The sequence below is a fragment of the Castor canadensis genome, chromosome X, assembly GCF_047511655.1.
Source record: "Castor canadensis chromosome X, mCasCan1.hap1v2, whole genome shotgun sequence".
NCBI lineage: Eukaryota > Metazoa > Chordata > Mammalia > Rodentia > Castoridae > Castor > Castor canadensis.
Genome location: NC_133405.1, coordinates 125,689,494 through 125,707,872, shown reverse-complemented (window position 1 = coordinate 125,707,872; position 18,379 = coordinate 125,689,494). Strand labels below are relative to the sequence as shown.

Here is an 18,379-nt window from a genome sequence, read left to right as displayed (position 1 = left end):
TTAACAGATATTTGTAGGACTGAACAAGTTGTGGGCTACAGCCAGAATTCCCCCACACAGTTAAGAGAGCTGAGCATTTTCAACTATGCTCATCTTAGGCCCCCAAATTACTCTTAAACTACATTATCCAATATGGTCACTTAACAGTCACATGTGGCTACTGTGCACTCAAATGCGTCTACTACAAATTGAGATGTGCCATAGCTGCAAAATACACATGGGATTGCAAAGACGTCACATGCAGAAAAAGGAAAAAAGTACCTCATTTAATAATTTTATATAGACTGCATGTTTAAAGATAATATTTAGATATATTGAGTTAAATATAATACATTACAATTAAATTCAATTATTTTTCTTTTTTAATGTGGCCACCAGAAAATTTAAAATTACATTTCTGCCTCATATGATATTTCTTTGTCTAACAACGTTCTAAAACACAACTAACCTCCTCCATCCTCTCACCTAATTCTTCCCAAAAGACCTGAATCTCCTGCCTGCATATGTCACAGAAGCATATGGATGCATTTAAGCAGAATTGTACTGAGGAGGCTGGCAGAAAGTCAAGGAGGTAATGTTGGCTGAGTGGCTAGGCTGAAAGTGAATGACCTGAAGGTCTGTGAATCCCTAAAGCTCCTGAGTTGCCATTCTCTAGAACCTTTATGCCACCTAAATTGTGCAAAATACTCTGTATAAATGGATAAACCCTAGGTATATATGGCAGGAAATAATCACGTTACCATACTAGAGAAAAAGGGTTGCGAATCTAATTTGTGTTGCCCTTCTACTCACAGGAATCTAATGAAACACACTGATGTGAATTTTTTGTGATGTCTTTGAAAAAGCTAACAAGATTACATAAGGATTTTTTCAAACTGGGAAACTCACTCTTTGTCCTGCTGTCCATTTCTGTTTTTGATGGGTCTATAGTTGCTGTAGTTGATGGTAACTTCTTCCCAATAGTCTAAGGAGAAAAAAAAATTATTTTATAAATCAAGATGATTTTCTTCATTAAACAAAGGAACAAAATCAAGATCATACAGAAGAAATTCTCAAAACTGGTTCTAAATACCGCACCCTTCAGTTTACACACTGCTCTGTGTATTGGCTGTCACTCTAACGGATACAGTCCTCAATGACAAACAAGGTGTGAAACTAGATAAAAAAGACTTTATCTTTGAAAGTTTTCAGTATTTTCTATTTCTTTCTTACTTGGTGGCCTTAAAAGGTTTATTATTTAAAGAACAGAAAACAGACACAGTTCCCTTCGCTTTATGAGAAGCTGATTAAATCTACAGAGGCACAGTACTTGACCCAGTGGAGGAATTCCAAACTAGGTACAAAGTGGAGGAATGAAAATAGGAGGAAGAAATAACAGGAAGGAATACAGGGAAGGAGGGCTAGGACAGGTGGATGGATGGGCAAGTAGAAGCCAAGGTGTCCCAGGGCAACTGGAACTTATTATGTCTTCTCGTCGCCATCCAAGATTCCACCTACCTCATGCGGTGTGAGCAAATATATTCTTGTCCTCTCAGATGGGTCTATCTGCCTTAAAATGAAAACAAGGAGGGCCTACAGCTCCCTTACCACCAGTCTTTTAACTCTTGCAAAGATCCAATGCCTCAAACCCTATCCATCTACTCTAACTTAAAAAAAAAAAGACCGTAAGTTTGGTTTGATTTCATTTCCTTTCCTTATTTGAAGCTAGATACTGTCTCTGCCTAAAGATGTTCTTAAAATACAAGCTACCCAGGAGCTCAAAACCAAAAACAAATACACAAACCAACCAACCCAACGGTTCCAGAGTTGAGGGTTGTTTTCACTCCTCCCCTTTGCCACTGGACTCAAGTGACCATGATTCATGCTTGAGGAAAGTGTTTACTGGTGATAGAAAAAGAGCTGTCACAACCAAGTAGCTGAGTAAATCAACTTCCCCCACAATAAAGGGCTTCACCAGTGAGAACGCCTGCCACTCGGAAAACCAAACATCTCTGCCTCTTAAACATATGAAAAGAACAAGTTGCATAATTTAAAAACTGGCATGGTGGAATTTTTCTTTCAATAAAACTGATTCACCAGTTTTTAATTTGAAAACATTCTTCATGCTTCAAATGTTGAAACTAATACTAAATACTAATAAATCACAGAAAGAGGGTAAGAGAAATCAAATCTTCAGCCCTTCGTGAATTTTTAAAAACATTTGTGACAGAAAGCCTTTAGGTTTTACAAGGTGACATTTTTATTTAGTGCTGCAAGCCTTTCTATACTGCATAAAAATAAAACCCCAAATAATATGCCACCCCACTACTGTTAAGTACTCAAACTAATAACATTTTATGATTCCAAGGAAACATCAGGGAAGAGAAAAAGTTTTATGTTCTTCTGCCATAAGGTCAAATTTGATGAAGAAATGTTCTTAAGATTATCTTGAAAAGTCAGGTATTAGCAATGAAATCTAGAAACTCTCAAAGCATCATTTCACTCACATTCCTATTCACACTTACACAGCATCCCTGCCAATCTCTTTGTTTTTCCCTTTTTGGGGACTGGAATAAAGCATCACTACTATTAAGACATAGGGAGAAGAAAACAAAAACAACTAGAACTTTAGTTATCACTGACAGTGGAAGGAGGGAATTGGGAAAGCCAAGAGCAAACACTATTACCAATCTTGTCTTTTTTTTTCTTTCCTGAAAAACAAATGAGACAAGCAATGGTTTAGGCTTCAAACCAGAAGCCTTTCTTTGAAGAAACAACTCTCCTTCTTTGGTAATAAAGGAAAGTAATGCCCTCATAGCTGATTGCCTGGTTTACCAGAATGTCCAAGACAGCAGACATCAAGAAAGACCACCAGTTAAAAGAAAGACATGAAAAAGCAATGCTTTCTCTTAGTTTTATCCTCACTCTTTCAGAAAATATAGAGCACTGGCCTCAGTAGATTCCAGCAATAGAGGAGATGGTGAAGTCAATTTTATACTCATCTTCTGGGGGCTGATAGACTTTAAATCCCTCCTTCTTTATGGAACATGATTGAAAGACTAGAGAATGGCAAGTACCACCCTTCTCAGCCTTGTCTGGTAGGTGTTCTGGAGATGGGAAGTATTCTTGTGTTTCTGTCTTCTCTAGAACTATTAGCAGAGCATATTCCCAGGCCCTGCCCCAGACTTTCTCAATCAGAAACTGGGGATGGTGCCCAGTAGTCTCAGAAGGAACACACCCTCCATGGGGTTCTCACGCATGCTCAAGTATGACAATCATCCACCTAGATGTAGAAGGGATTCCATTAGTTTTAATTAAACACCTTTTCTTGGATTAAAAACTCAGGTGCCTATTCTGATACCTAGATAAGTTTATAAAACATCTCTTTCACTTCTCTCCTTTTCTATGAAACATATCTATCTTTTCTATTCTCATTGGCAAAGGAATTTATTGCTACTAAACTACACATACGCATCTAAGTCATGTATAACTGAAGTTCGGTTATGAGGAAGGTCTCAGTGGACAAAAAACAAACAAACAGGGAATCTCATTTATGCATCTCTCCACACCTATCAGGCAGCAAAGGAGGAGACGAGGTTTGCATTGGGTTCCACAGAGGATCTAGGATCTCCAATCACAGCTTCTTCTATAGAACAGCAAGTTTTCACCATCTTGGGTGCCACAAAGAAGATGTTTTATCCAAGACAAGCACCAGCCAGGGACTCAAGGGCTGTGTTGAAAATGCACAAGCATAGTGAGTTCACCTCTTAAGAGGTCAGCAAACAGGCCCATTTCACCACATGCCTTCAGAAGGAAGGAACAGACTCTCAAGTTCTACACCCTAGCTCAGCTGCATATTTCTTCTTTCCTTCTGTATGATGCCTAACAACTTCCCAACATAGACAGCCATGTTAGTGGGATCTACTTGGTGTGGGAGTAGATATGCACATGGAAGGATGTACAGAGCTGTCTACTCCACAGACTATTGCTCTGAATCTACTTCAAGACAGTGATCACCAGGCTAGTATCACTTTTCTCTATCTTCACACATGCCAATCCTCATGTAAAACCTATGTTTATTTAAAAAAGAAACACTTCACAAAACTATTCCTTTGAACATTTAATAACATTAGCCCTCTATGTTTACCTCTCTTGCTCAAAACACTAAATAAAACTTCAGAGATTTAAGTGTATGGTGGTAGTTCCATAAATACTCCTCGTTCACAAGATATGGTAATGCAACATCAGAACAGATAAGTGCCGTATGACTTCAGTTAGTGGAACAAGTAACTCCTTTTCTTTTCCATGCCAAGATGAAGAAACTAATGTTTCCAGTAAAGACAATCACTGAATTTGAGTCCAGGGGAATCCAATTCCGGAATGATGACCATATCTAGTTCTCTTTGTGACTATGGAATGTGAGACCAGAATCCTGCTCAAATCAATAGTTTAAAAATCACTCCTTTGAAAGTACCTCAATATTATAAAAGCTATATATGACAGACCTACAGCCAGCATTATACTTAACGGAGGAAAAACTGAAACCATTCCCTCTAAAATCAGGAACCAGACAAGGATGCCCACTATCTCCACTTCTATTCAACATACTACTGGAATTCCTAGCAAGAGCAATTAGGCAAGAAGAAGGAATAAAAGGAATACAAAGAGGTAAAGAAACTGTCAAAATATCCCTATTTGCAGATGACATGATCCATACCTTAAAGACCCAAAAAACTCTACTCAGAAGCTTCTAGACATCATCAATAGCTACAGCAAGGTAGCAGGATATAAAATCAACATAGCAAAATCATTAGCATTTCTATATACTGATAATGAGCAAACTGAAAAAGAATGTATGAAAACAATTCCATTTACAATGGCCTCAAAAAATATCAAATACCTAGGTGTAAACCTAACAAAGGATGTGAACGACCTCTACAAGGAAAACTATAAACTTCTGAAGAAAGAGATTGAGGAAGACTATAGAAAGCGGAGAGATCTCCCATGCTCATGGATTGGTAGAATCAACATAGTAAAAATGTCTATACTCCCTAAAGTAATCTACATGTTGAATGCAATTCCCATCAAAATTCCAATGACATTCATTAAAGAGATCGAAAAATGTACTGTTAAATTTATATGGAAACGCAAGAGGCCACAAATAGCCAAGGCAATACTCAGTCAAAAGAACAATGCTGGAGGTATCATGATACACGACTTCAACTATATTACAAAGCAATAACAATAAAAACAGCATGGTACTGGCACAAAAACAGACATGAAGACCAGTGGAACAGAACAGTGGACCCAGATATGAAGCCACACAACTGTAACCAACTTGTCTTTGACAAAGGAGCTAAAAATGTACAATGGAGAAAAAGCAGCCTCTTCAACAAAAACTGCTGGGAAAACTGGTTAGCAGTCTGCAAAAAACTGAAACTAGATCCATGTATATCACCCTATACCAGTATTAACTCAAAATGGATTAAGAATCTTAATATCACACCACAAACTCTAAAGTTGATACAGGAAAGAGTAGGAAATACTCTGGAATTACTAGGTATAGGTAAGAACTTTCTCAATGGAACCTCAACAGCACAGCAACTAAGAGATAGCATAGATAAATGGGACTTCATAAAACTAAAGAGCTTCTGCTCAACAAAATAAATGGTCTCTAAATTGAAGAGAACACCCACAGAGTGGGAGAAAATATTTGCCAGCTACACATCAGACAAAGGACTGATAACCAGAATACATAGTGAGCTTAAAAAAACTAAATTCTCCCAAAACTAATGAAACAATAAAGAAATGGGCAAGTGAACTAAACAGAACTTTCTCAAAAGAAGAAATTCAAATGGCCAAAAAACACATGAAAAAATGCTCACCATCTCTAGCAATAAAGGAAATGCAAATTAAAACCACACTAAGATTCCACCTCACCCCTGTTAGAATAGCCATCATTAGCAACCACTAACAACAGGTGTTGGTGAGGATGCGGGGGGGAAAAAGAAACCCTCTTACACTGCTGGTGGGAATGTAAACTAGTACAACCACTCTGGAAAAAAATTTGGAGGCTACTTAAAAGCTAAACAATGATCTACCATTTGATCCAGCAATACCACTCTTGGGGATATACCCAAAAGACTGTGACACAGGTTACTCCAGAGGCACCTGCACACCCATGTTTATTGCGGCACTATTCACAATAGCCAAGTTATGGAAACAGCCAAGATGCCCCAGCACTGACGAATGGATTAAGAAAATGTGGTATCTATACACAATGGAATTTTATGCAGCCATGAAGAAGAATGAAATGTTATCATTTGCTGGTAAACGGATGGAACTGGAGAACATCATTCTGAGTGATGTTCTCCCTCATATGTGGACATTAGATCAAGGGCAAACACAACAAGGGGATTGGACTTTGAGCACATGAGAAAAGTGAGAGCACACAAGGGAGCTATGAGGATAGGTAAGACACCTAAAAAACTAGCTAGCATTTGTTGCCCTCAACGCAGAGAAACTAAAGCAGATACCTTAAAAGCAACTGAGGCCAATAGGAGAAGGGGACCAGGAACTAGAGAAAAGGGTAGGTCAAAAAGAATTAACCTAGAATTCCAAGATGGCGGTTAGAGGTAGGAAGCAGAAAGCGACCCTTCTATAGTGAAATCTTGGAGAGACGCTGGAGACACACTTTGCAGGCATAATCACCAAGAAGAGGCATAACTTTGACTCCTCCACATCTCCAGCCGGTGCAGAGAATCTCCACTCCAGTTAAACGGAGAAACGAGGAGGCCCCTGGGGCCGCCAGTGGCCGGCGCCCATACGGCTTGGGAAGACGCGGACCAGGTGAACTTTGCGGTACCGCGGTTCTCCCACAGACAAGCCTGGGCCAGAGCAGCATAGCCCCCTGGACAGGCTGACCTCCACCCGGGGAAAAAAGAGAAACTGAGTACTAAGCAATAAGAACAGTTAAGACACGCTGGAAAGAGGGTGGGGCGCCCTGAGCGCTGAAGATTGGGGGAAGGGAACCTTCCCGGGACTGTAAATAAACGAGCCGGGCGGCCGGAGAGCCTCTGGCGGGAGTGGGGCGCGCGCCCAGCAACCAGGAGCGGGGAAGCTTGTGAGAGGAGGGAAGACCCACTTCCCACGTGAACTGTAAATAAACACGCAGGCCTGACAACGCGGGGCAGTGGCACCTTTCCCAGTGCTTGGAAAGGGGAAAGCCGGTAGCAGAGGCTCCCGCACAGGAGAACTCTGAGCAAACAAAGCCTGTGGGACCAGGTGAGTGCTAGCTCACCCCAGAGATCTGCATAAATAACGCCGCCAGCTACAGGCTGAAAGCAGCAGGAAGGCAAGCCACAGTTGCAGATACCACTCTCAGAACTGACTCCAGACGCTTTTTTTTCTTTTTCTCCCTACCTTTGATGAGAGAACAACCGAATTACACCTGCAAGCTGAAAAACTTACTGAAACTGTATTGCATTTGAACTGGGGACACTTGGTGGAGCTTTTTTTTTTCTTTTGTGTGTGTGTGTGTGTGTGTGTGTGTGTGTGTGTGTGTGTGTGTGTGTGTAGTTTTGTTCTACTTTATGCATCCCCTTTGATGAGACAACTACAGAACAACATTTGAGGCACCAACTCCAGGACTGGAGATTGAGACGGACACCCAAATTATTAAGACTGAAACTGCATTGCATATAAACTTGGAAGTTTTTTGGTTTTTTTTTTTTTAATTTTCTATTTTCCATTTTATTTTAATTCATTTTTATATATAGATATTACTTTCATTTACTTATTTTTTATTTTTTTATCTTTGATTTTCAATCCTCTGTCTCTCTAATGTCTGTTCAGCTTACTGTTGATTAGTACACTAACACTCCCTGTTTATACCTTTGAAACTCTCTTGTCTGATACCTTGTTCTGCTTTCTCCCTCTTGTCTGTATATTTGTTTTCCCCTTTTCTTTAACTTCTTGCTTTCCATCTCAGCTCACTCTTCCATTCTCAATATTACCATTGTTATTATTACAAGCTAGAAAATACTTAATTACACACAGTACAGGGACAGTAACAACACCAAGGACAATGACGGGAAGACAGAAAAAACAGGGAAACCACTTGCCCCACAGCAAAAAATTAGTACAGGAACCAGAGGGGAATGAAGAGAACAGAAACTCAGATCCAGACTCCAACAAAATGAAGATAAACTATGCCAAAGGACCCAATGAAGCCCACAAGAGTAATTTAAAAGAAGACATACTACAAGTACTCAATGAGAATTTTATAGAGATGATAATGGATAGGGTCAACCAAAATGTACAGGAGACACTCAAGAAATTCCAAGACAATAAAAATAGAGAATTTGAAAAAGCAAAAGAAGAAATAAAGGAAACCATAGAAGCACTGTATAAACACCAAAGTGAAAGAGAGAACACAATGAATAAATGGATAAATGAACTCAGGACAAAAACAGACAAAAATAAAGAAGAAAACTGCCAGGATATGGAAAACCTCAGAAAAAAGAATGAAACAGAACTGCAAAACAAAACGGAAGGCCAATCCAGCAGAATAGAACAAACAGAAGACAGAATCTCAGAACTTGAAGATGAAATGGTAATTAAAGGAAAAACCGAAGAACTATTAATTAAACAACTCAAGACCTGTGAAAAGAAAATGCAAGAACTCACTGACTCCATCAAAAGACCAAACTTGAGAATCATGGGCATCGAAGAAGGAGAAGAGGTGCAAGCGAAGGGAATGCGTAATATATTCAACAAAATAATAACGGAAAATTTCCCAAATCTAGAGAAAGATATTCCCATACAGATGCAAGAGGCCTCCAGGACACCAAACAGACCAGATCAAAATAGAACTACTCCACGACATATCATCATTAAAACAACAAGTTCAGAAACTAAGGAAAGAATATTGAAGGCTGTAAGAGAGAAAAAACAAGTAACATACAAAGGTAAACCCATCAAAATCACAGCAGACTTCTCAACAGAAACATTAAAAGCAAGAAGAGCGTGGGGTGAGATCTTCCGGGCACTGAATGAAAATAACTTCAACCCCAGGATACTCAACCCAGCAAAGCTATCATTCAAAATAGATGGAGCAATAAAAGTCTTCCATAAGCAGAAACTAAAACAATATGTGACCACAAAGCCACCATTACAAAAGATTCTGCAAGGGATCCTGCACACAGAAAGTGACACCCAACTTAACCATGAAAAGGCAGGCAGCACCAAACCACAGGATAAGAAAAAGCAAGACAGTAGAGAGTAACATCAAGTTAGGTACACACAATCAAACCTTCAAACAACTAAGACAACTAAATGGCAGAAATCACCACATACCTATCAGTACTAACGCTTAATGTTAATGGACTTAATTCACCCATCAAAAGACACCATTTGACAAAATGGATTAAAAAAGAAGATCCAACAATTTGTTGCTTACAGGAGACTCATCTCACCGACAGAAATAAGCATATGCTTAGGATGAAAGGTTGGAAGAAGATTTACCAAGCCAATGGCCCCTGAAAACAGGCAGGAGTAGCAATACTTATCTCTGACAAAGTAGACTTCAAACCTACATTGATCAAATGAGATAAAGAAGGACATTCCATACTAATAAAAGGGGAAATAGACCAAAAGGAAATAATAATCATCAATCTGTACGCACCCAATGTCAACGCACCCAATTTCATCAAACATACCCTGAAAGACCTAAAAGCATATATAAACGCCAACACAGTGGTTGTGGGAGACTTTAACACTCCATTATCATCAATAGATAGGTCATCCAAACAAAAACTCAATAAAGAAATCCAAGATCTAAAATATGCAATAGATCAAGTGGACCTAGTAGATGTCTACAGAACATTTCATCCAACCTCTACACAATATACATTCTTCTCAGCAGCTCATGGAACTTTCTCCAAAATAGATCATATCCTAGGGCACAAAGCAAGCCTCAGCAAATATAAGAAAATAGAAATAATACCATGCATACTATCTGACCACAATGCAGTAAAAGTAGATCTCAACAACAAAAATAAAGACAAAAAACATGCAAACAGCTGGAAACTAAATAACTCATTACTTAATGAAGAATGGATAATTGACGCAATAAAAGAGGAAATTAAAGTTCCTGGAAGTCAATGAAAATGAAAACACAACCTACCGGAACCTATGGGACACAGCTAAGGCAGTCTTGAGAGGAAAGTTTATAGCCATGAGTGCATATATTAAAAAGATTGAAAGATCCCAAATCAATGACCTAATGATACATCTCAAACTCCTAGAAAAACAAGAACAAGCAAATCCCAAAACAAATAGGAGAGAAATAATAAAAATAAGAGCTGAAATAACGAAATAGAAACCAAAAAAACCATACAAAGAATTAATGAAACAAAAAGTTGGTTCTTTGAAAAAATAAACAAGATCGATAGACCCCTGGCAAACCTGACTAAAATGAGGAGAGAAAAAACCCAAATTAGTAGAATCAGGAATGCAAAAGGGAAGATAACAACAAACACCATGGAAGTCCAGGAAATCATCAGAGACTACTTTGAGAACCTATATTCAAATAAATTTGAAAATCTTAAAGAAATGGACAGATTTCTAGATACATATGATCATCCAAAAGTGAACCAAGAGGAAATTAATCACCTGAATAGACCTATAACACAAAATGAAATTGAAGCAGCAATCAAGAGTCTCCCCTAAAAGAAAAGTCCAGGACCTGATGGATTCTCTGCTGAATTCTATCAGACCTTTAAAGAAGAACTGATACCAACCCTCCTTAAACTGTTCCACAAAATAGAAAGGGAAGGAAAACTGCCAAACACATTTTATGAAGCCAGTATTACACTTATCCCAAAACCAGGCAAAGACACCTCCAAAAAGGAGAACTACAGGCCAATCTCCTTAATGAACATTGATGCAAAAATCCTCAACAAAATAATGGCAAACCGAATTCAGCAACACATCAAAAAGATTATTCACCACGACCAAGTAGGCTTCATCCCAGGGATGCAGAGGTGGTTCAACATACGAAAATCAATAAACGTAATAAACCACATTAACAGAAGCAAAGACAAAAACCACTTGATCATCTCAATAGACGCAGAAAAAGCCTTTGATAAGATCCAACATCATTTCATGATAAAAGCTCTAAGAAAACTAGGAATAGAAGGAAAGTTCCTCAACATTATAAAAGCTATATATGACAAACCTACAGCCAGCATTATACTTAACGGAGAAAAATTAAAACCATTCCATCTAAAATCAGGAACCAGACAAGGATGCCCACTATCTCCACTCCTATTCAACATAGTAATGGAATTCCTAGCCAGAGCAATTAGGCAAGAAGAAGGAATAAAAGGAATACAAATAGGTAAAGAAACTGTCAAAATATCCCTATTTGCAGACGACATGATCCTATACCTTAAAGACCCAAAAAACTCTACTCAGAAGCTTCTAGACATCATCAATAGCTATAGCAAGGTAGCAGGATATAAAATCAACATAGAAAAATCATTAGCATTTCTATACACTAACAATGAGCAAACGGAAAAAGAATGTATGAAAACAATTCCATTTACAATAGCCTCAAACAAAATCAAATACCTAGGTGTAAACCTAACAAAAGATGTGAAAGACCTCTACAAGGAAAACTATACACTTCTGAAGAAAGAGATTGAGGAAGACTATAGAAAGTGGAGAGATCTCCCATGCTCATGGATTGGTAGAATCAACATAGTAAAAATGTCGATACTCCCTAAAGTAATCTACATGTTTAATGCAATTCCCATCAAAATTCCAATGACATTCATTAAAGAGATTGAAAAATCTACTGTGAAATTTATATGGAAACACAAGAGGCCACGAATAGCCAAGGCAATACTCAGTCAAAAGAACAATGCAGGAGGTATCACAATACCTGACTTCAAACTATATTACAAAGCAATAACAATAAAAACAGCATGGTACTGGCACAAAAACAGACATGAAGACCAGTGGAACAGAACAGAGGATCCAGATATGAAGCCACACAACTATAAGCAATTTATCTTTGACAAAGGAGCTAAAAATATACGATGGAGAAATAGCAGCCTCTTCAACAAAAACTGCTGGGAAAACTGGTTAGCAGTCTGCAAAAAACTGAAACTAGATCCATGTATATCACCCTATACCAAGATTAACTCAAAATGGATCAAGGATCTTAATATCAGACCACAAACTCTTAAGCTGATACAAGAAAGAGTAGGAAATACTCTGGAGTTAGTAGGTATAGGTAAGAACTTTCTCAATGAAACCCCAGCAGCACAGCAACTAAGAGATAGCATAGATAAATGGGACCTCATAAAACTAAAAAGCTTCTGTTCATCAAAAGAAATGGTCTCTAAACTGAAGAGAACACCCACAGAGTGGGAGAAAATATTTGCCAACTATACATCAGACAAAGGACTGATAACCAGAATATATAGGGAACTTAAAAAACTAAATTCTCCCAAAACTAATGAACCAATAAAGAAATGGGCACGTGAACTAAACAGAACTTTCTCAAAAGAAGACATTCAAATGGCCAGAAAACACATGAAAAAATGCTCACCATCTCTAGCAATAAAGGAAATGCAAATTAAAACCACGCTAAGATTCCACCTCACCCCTGTTAGAATAGCCATCATCAGCAACACCACCAACAACAGGTGTTGGCGAGGATGCGGGGAAAAAGGAACCCTCTTACACTGTTGGTGGGAATGTAGACTAGTACAACCACTCTGGAAAAAAATTTGGAGGCTACTTAAAAAGCTGGACATCGATCTACCATTTGATCCAGCAATACCACTCTTGGGGATATACCCAAAAGACTGTTACTCCAGAGGCACCTGCACATCCATGTTTATTGCGGCACTATTCACAATAGCCAAGTTATGGAAACAGCCAAGATGCCCCACCACTGACGAATGGATTAAGAAAATGTGGTATCTATACGCAATGGAATTTTATGCAGCCATGAAGAAGAACGAAATGTTATCATTCGCTGGTAAATGGATGGAATTGGAGAACATCATTCTGAGTGAGGTTAGCCTGGCCCAAAAGACCAAAAATCGTATGTTCTCCCTCATATGTGGACATTAGATCAAGGGCAAACACAACAAGGGGATTGGACTATGAGCACATGATAAAAGCGAGAGCACACAAGGGAGGGGTGAGGATAGGTAAGACACCTAAAAAACTAGCTAGCATTTGTTGCCCTTAACGCAGAGAAACTAAAGCAGATACCTTAAAGCAACTGAGGCCAATAGGAAAAGGGGACCAGGAACTAGAGAAAAGGTTAGGTCAAAAAGAATTAACCTAGGAGGTAGCACCCACGCACAGGAAATCAATGTGAGTCAATGCCCTGTATAGCTATCCTTATCTCAACCAGCAAAATCCCTTGTTCCTTCCTATTATTGCTTATACTCTCTCTACAACAAAATTAGAAATAAGGGCAAAATAGTTTCTGCTGGGTATTGGGGGGGGAGAGGGAGGGGGCGGAGTGGGTGGTAAGGGAGGGGGTGGGGGCAGGGTGGAGAAATGAACCAAGCCTTGTATGCACATATGAATAATAAAAGAAAAATGAGAAAAAAAAAGAATTAACCTAGAAGGTAACACACACGTACAGGAATTTAATGTGAGTCAACTCCCTGTATAGCTATCCTTATCTCAACCAGCAAAAACCCTTGGTCCTTCCTATTATTGTTTATACTCTTTCTTCAACAAAATTAGAGATAAGGGCAAAATAGATTCTGCCGGGTATGGAGGGGGTGGGGGGAAGAGGGAGGGGGCGGAGTGGGTGGTAAGGGAGGGGGTGGGGGTAGGGGGGAGAAATGACCCAAGCATTGTGTGCACATATGAATAATAAAAAAAAATTAATTAAAAAAAATCACTCCTTTGACTTTGTTGTAATTCAGATGCAAATTCCTTTGAGGGTAAATTTGCGGGTAAAAAGTTTCTAATTATAGGACAATGTTTAAATCCCATCTTTGAAAGTCTCCTCTCCAAAAAACACCACAAAGGACCCTTGCAAGTGAAAGGCAGCCTGGTTCAATGGTTAGGGGAAGGAAGGAGGAGCTCCCTTCATCTTAGCAGCTGGCAAGATCCCCCTGTCCATGGGCCAGGCTTTCTGGCAGGTATTCGAGAAGTAGATGATGGGCTGAGAAGCTACATGTAGACCTTACTCATGCACTCACCCAAACCAAACACATAAGATGAGCTTTCAAACAGCTGGTAAAATTTAAGATAGAGGGTGGCTCCTTAATGGTACCCTTTTTACAACATTAGCATCTGACAGTACTCCTTCCCTTTTTGTCCTCAACAAATTCATTAGATGCCCATTCAACGTGAGGCAGGAAAGCAGACAAGAAGGCAAGAATACATTGAGTACCACCACAAGCACTGAAACAATTCATGGGGCTGATTCTCCACAGTTGTGTGTTAAGGAGTGCCCAAATGCAGCATGGTTATCCCCCATTTTGCTCATCTACAGGACATGGAGACATTTGGTATTAGGACACAGTGATGGAAGGAGATACAATACAGTATCTATATATGACCACATTGGCAACTTTTTAGTTGTTTTCCACCGTAACCCAAAAAGATTCCCAAACTGCTAATGGAAACTCCCTGTAAACTTTTAATATTTATTTTTACATGCTTTCTGCATGAACACCTAGGACTGATGGCATTATGAAAAGTCTTGGCTCGCAGCAAGGAGCTATAGGGGCAGAGCATGTTGGATCCAAAAAAGAACTAGCACAAAGAACTGTCCTTACAATTTTATGCAGCCATGAAGAAGAATGAAATGTTATCATTCGCTGGTAAATGGATGGAAGTGGAGAACATCATTCTGAGTGAGGTTAGCCTGGCCCAAAAGACCAAAAATCATATGTTCTCCCTCATATGTGGACATTAGATCAAGGGCAAACACAACAATGGGATTGGACTTTGAGCACATGATAAAAGCGAGAGCACACAAGGGAGGGGTGAGGATAGGTAAGACACCTAAAAAATTAGCTAGCATTTGTTGCCCTTAACGCAGAGAAACTAAAGCAGATTCCTTAAAAGCAACTGAGGCCAATAGGAAAAGGGGACCAGGAACTAGAGAAAAGGTTAGATCAAAAAGAATTAACCTAGAAGGCAACACACATGTATAGGAAATTAATGTGAGTCAACTCCCTGTATAGCTATCCTTATCTCAACCAGCAAAAACCCTTGGTCCTTCCTATTATTGCCTATACTCTCTCTTCAACAAAATTAGAGTAAGGGCAAAACAGTTTCTGCTGGGTATTGAGGGGGTGGGGGGAGAGGGAGGGGGCGGAGTGGGTGGTAAGGGAGGGGGTGGGGGCAGGGGGGAGAAATGACCCAAGCCTTGTATGCACATATGAATAATATAAGAATAAAAAAAAAGAACTGTCCTTACAATGGAGCATCTGTGTGCTCCCACTGAAAAGCTTTTCGTGTATATGAGCAATTGTCAATTCGCCTATTTTTCGTGGGCTCAGTTTCAACTGTATGATATCAACATAAGATACACCAACATAAAATACAACTCAAAATTCTAAAAATAAAAGGCATATTCTAATAAAAGGAAAAACAACATTTGTAGTTCCATTCCCCTGACAGGATTTACCTTTGAAACACCTCTCATACCATTAATATGCTTCACGGTGTATTTTTAAACTTGGCTATAAGGAAAAATAAACTTTAAGACTGGGCGCATGGCTCTACTTGCCTAGGAAGAGCAAGGCCCTGAGTTCAATCCCAAGTAGCACAAAAAAAAAAAAAAAAAAACCAAACCCAACTTTAAGTAATTTTCTGATTATGTAATTGGAGTTAAAGAGTTGCTCATGATGCCCGTGTCCCTGGTGGTCTTGAATAGAGGGAATTCAAATTAAATCAAACCTCTTTGCCTAGTCACAGTTAAAGAGCTTGTCAAATTCACAACTGCTTCAGAAGCATTTATCAAATATACAACATTTGGCAGTTTAACTACATTCCTTGCCATTTCTTTTCAGAATTATGCCCTCCTTGACAGCAGGACTTGGATGTTCATTGTCCTCTTATCCCCACTCAGTGAGAGATTAGTAAGTGGTGGATGGGTGAAGCAGAAAACATGGGGATACCATTTACTCACCCTTTGCCCCTGGCATTAGCATCATATCTAATCTACCACCAAAGGTCTGCTTTCAGATTCATCCCTTCCTCTTTGACTCCAATCTACAGCCTTATTACCAAGTCAGGGATTATTTCAATAGTTTTCCAGACAAGGATCCCACCCTCAGATTCACCCAGTTCATTTGATTTCCCATAGACTCAACTTTTTTCTCTCATTTTATCATTTTTATGTTTACTTACATGTGTATACATTGTTTGTGCCACTCCCCCCCACACATACACACACCCTGCTTCCAGGCAGAACCTGCTCCTCCCTCTTCTCTGATTTTGTTGAAGAGAAAACATAATAATAAGAAAGACATAGCATTGTTGCTAGTTTGGGATAAAGACAGCTATACAGAGAGATTCCTAGCGTTGCTTCCATGCACTTGTGTATTGCAATCCACATTGGTTCATTTCTACCAGATCTCTTCACTACTTCTTGGTCCCCCTTCCCATAATGGCCTCTGCTAATTTAAGATTACTTTCTTTATTCGCTCCTCAACAAGGAGCATATCAACCACATTCAACTTTTAAGTTTCTTTTCCTTTCCCTATTTCTCCCGTGTGTGTTCTCCCCTTATTGTGTGACCCATGTCCAATAATATCACTGCATTTGTTTTGGGTCTAAAATCCGCATATGAGGGAGAACATGCAATTTCTGGCCTTTTGAGCAGACTCAACTTTTAAGCACAATCCACCATCACCCCTTAATATGTCTGCACGAAAGCACTCAGAACATATACTGCTTCTTAATGACTGTTCATGCAAATCCCCAAAGCCCAGGAAAAATTCAAGGGTTTACTTGTAATTATTACAACTTGGCATATCTCCTAAGCGCTCACATCTTTCTCATGGGTTCTTGAAAAACAAGGTGATCCCATCTTAGATTCTTTCACCGGGTCTTCCATGGTTCTCTCTTTTAATCTGTTCAACAAAAACTTTGGCATCTATGTTTCTGCTAGAAACATATATATGAGGTTTGTTTTTATATTTGTATATTACAGAGAGAGGGGGAAAGGAGAGAAAGAGGGAAGGGGAGAGGGAGGGAGAGAGGAAGAGAGAGGGGAGAGGCAGGAGAAAGGAGAGAGTGGGGAGAGGGAGGAGATGGGAGAAGGGGGACAGAAGGAGAGGAGAGGAGGGAGGAGGAAGAGGGAGGGGAGGAGGGAGAGAGAAAGACACACATGGGTGTATTTGTGTGTATCAGTAGAGTTTGAGCCAAATCCTGTTATCTATCTGTCATATACTTTAATTTCTGCCAGGATCTGATCATATGGCTCATTTTGTTGTTTTTTTTAACATCTCTAGAAAGCTTGTCCTTAACAACTGGAAAGAACCATACAGCATAGTCATAGAAAGGGTAAGATTTTTGCTTTGTCAAAGCAAAATAACTTTCTGAAAGTTCAGAAGAGACTTCCACTCATGCTAGAAGAACTCAATGTCTATGATGGAATCAAGACTCACTTAAGAAATGCTTAATGGGGTGGAGAATATTAAAATCATAGAAGGCACCTCTCCAAACACTGACAATATATGAAAATACTATTCATAAAATTCCCCCTTCACTGTTCCTAAGAGAGGAACCTGCATGCTTCTTTGTTGTAGAACCATCTTATTCACAGAGGATGAACAAACCAAAGCTAATTTCAATTTCATACACCACTCTGGCAAAATAAAATTCACCATTATACTTTAAGACCATATTTTGCTGTTATGACAGATAAAAGGAAATGGTAAACATTCCTTCTACTGGAGGATTGGTTTCTTATCTTTTGATTAACAATGCCTTCATTTTAGATGTATTTGGAGAGCTTAAGAGAGTTGGTAAGGGAGAGAAAAGATGGCATGGTAGATACAAGTATTATGGTCTGGTTTGGGTTTGTCTAGTTCTTTAACAAAAAATATGCTATACACATATGGACCAAGTCTTAATTTCCCATAGAGTAGCTGTATGAAATCAATTCACATACAAAGATCTTTTCCATACTTAAAGTGTGTTTCCATATTCAAGCACAACACAGTTCAGGTTATTCCTTCTACCTGGGGATGGCACTTCCTCCCCTAATATATATGAGTCCACCTCACAGATTCAACTAAAGTCCAGCCAGGTAATATAGCAGCATTCAGCATGTTTTCTGCTGACATACACCCCACATTTGTTCATGACGTTTTTACATGTAAGAGATACTTGAGGA

At 39.1% G+C, this 18,379-nt stretch overlaps 1 protein-coding gene across 17 annotated transcripts in view; it reads right to left on the bottom strand.

The window, feature by feature from the left end:
* Positions 1–18,379, bottom strand: part of Sh3kbp1 (SH3 domain containing kinase binding protein 1) — a 328,667-nt gene that overhangs the window by 100,008 nt on the left and 210,280 nt on the right. For 16 of the 17 annotated variants that reach the window (XM_074063111.1, XM_074063114.1, XM_074063105.1 and 13 more), the window contains one exon: positions 889–964. In XM_074063111.1, the coding sequence (XP_073919212.1) occupies positions 889–964 (76 nt within the window). Of the gene's footprint in view, positions 1–888; positions 965–1,497; positions 1,521–18,379 lie in introns of those variants that run through there. The other variant, XM_074063120.1, reaches the window with a different exon arrangement.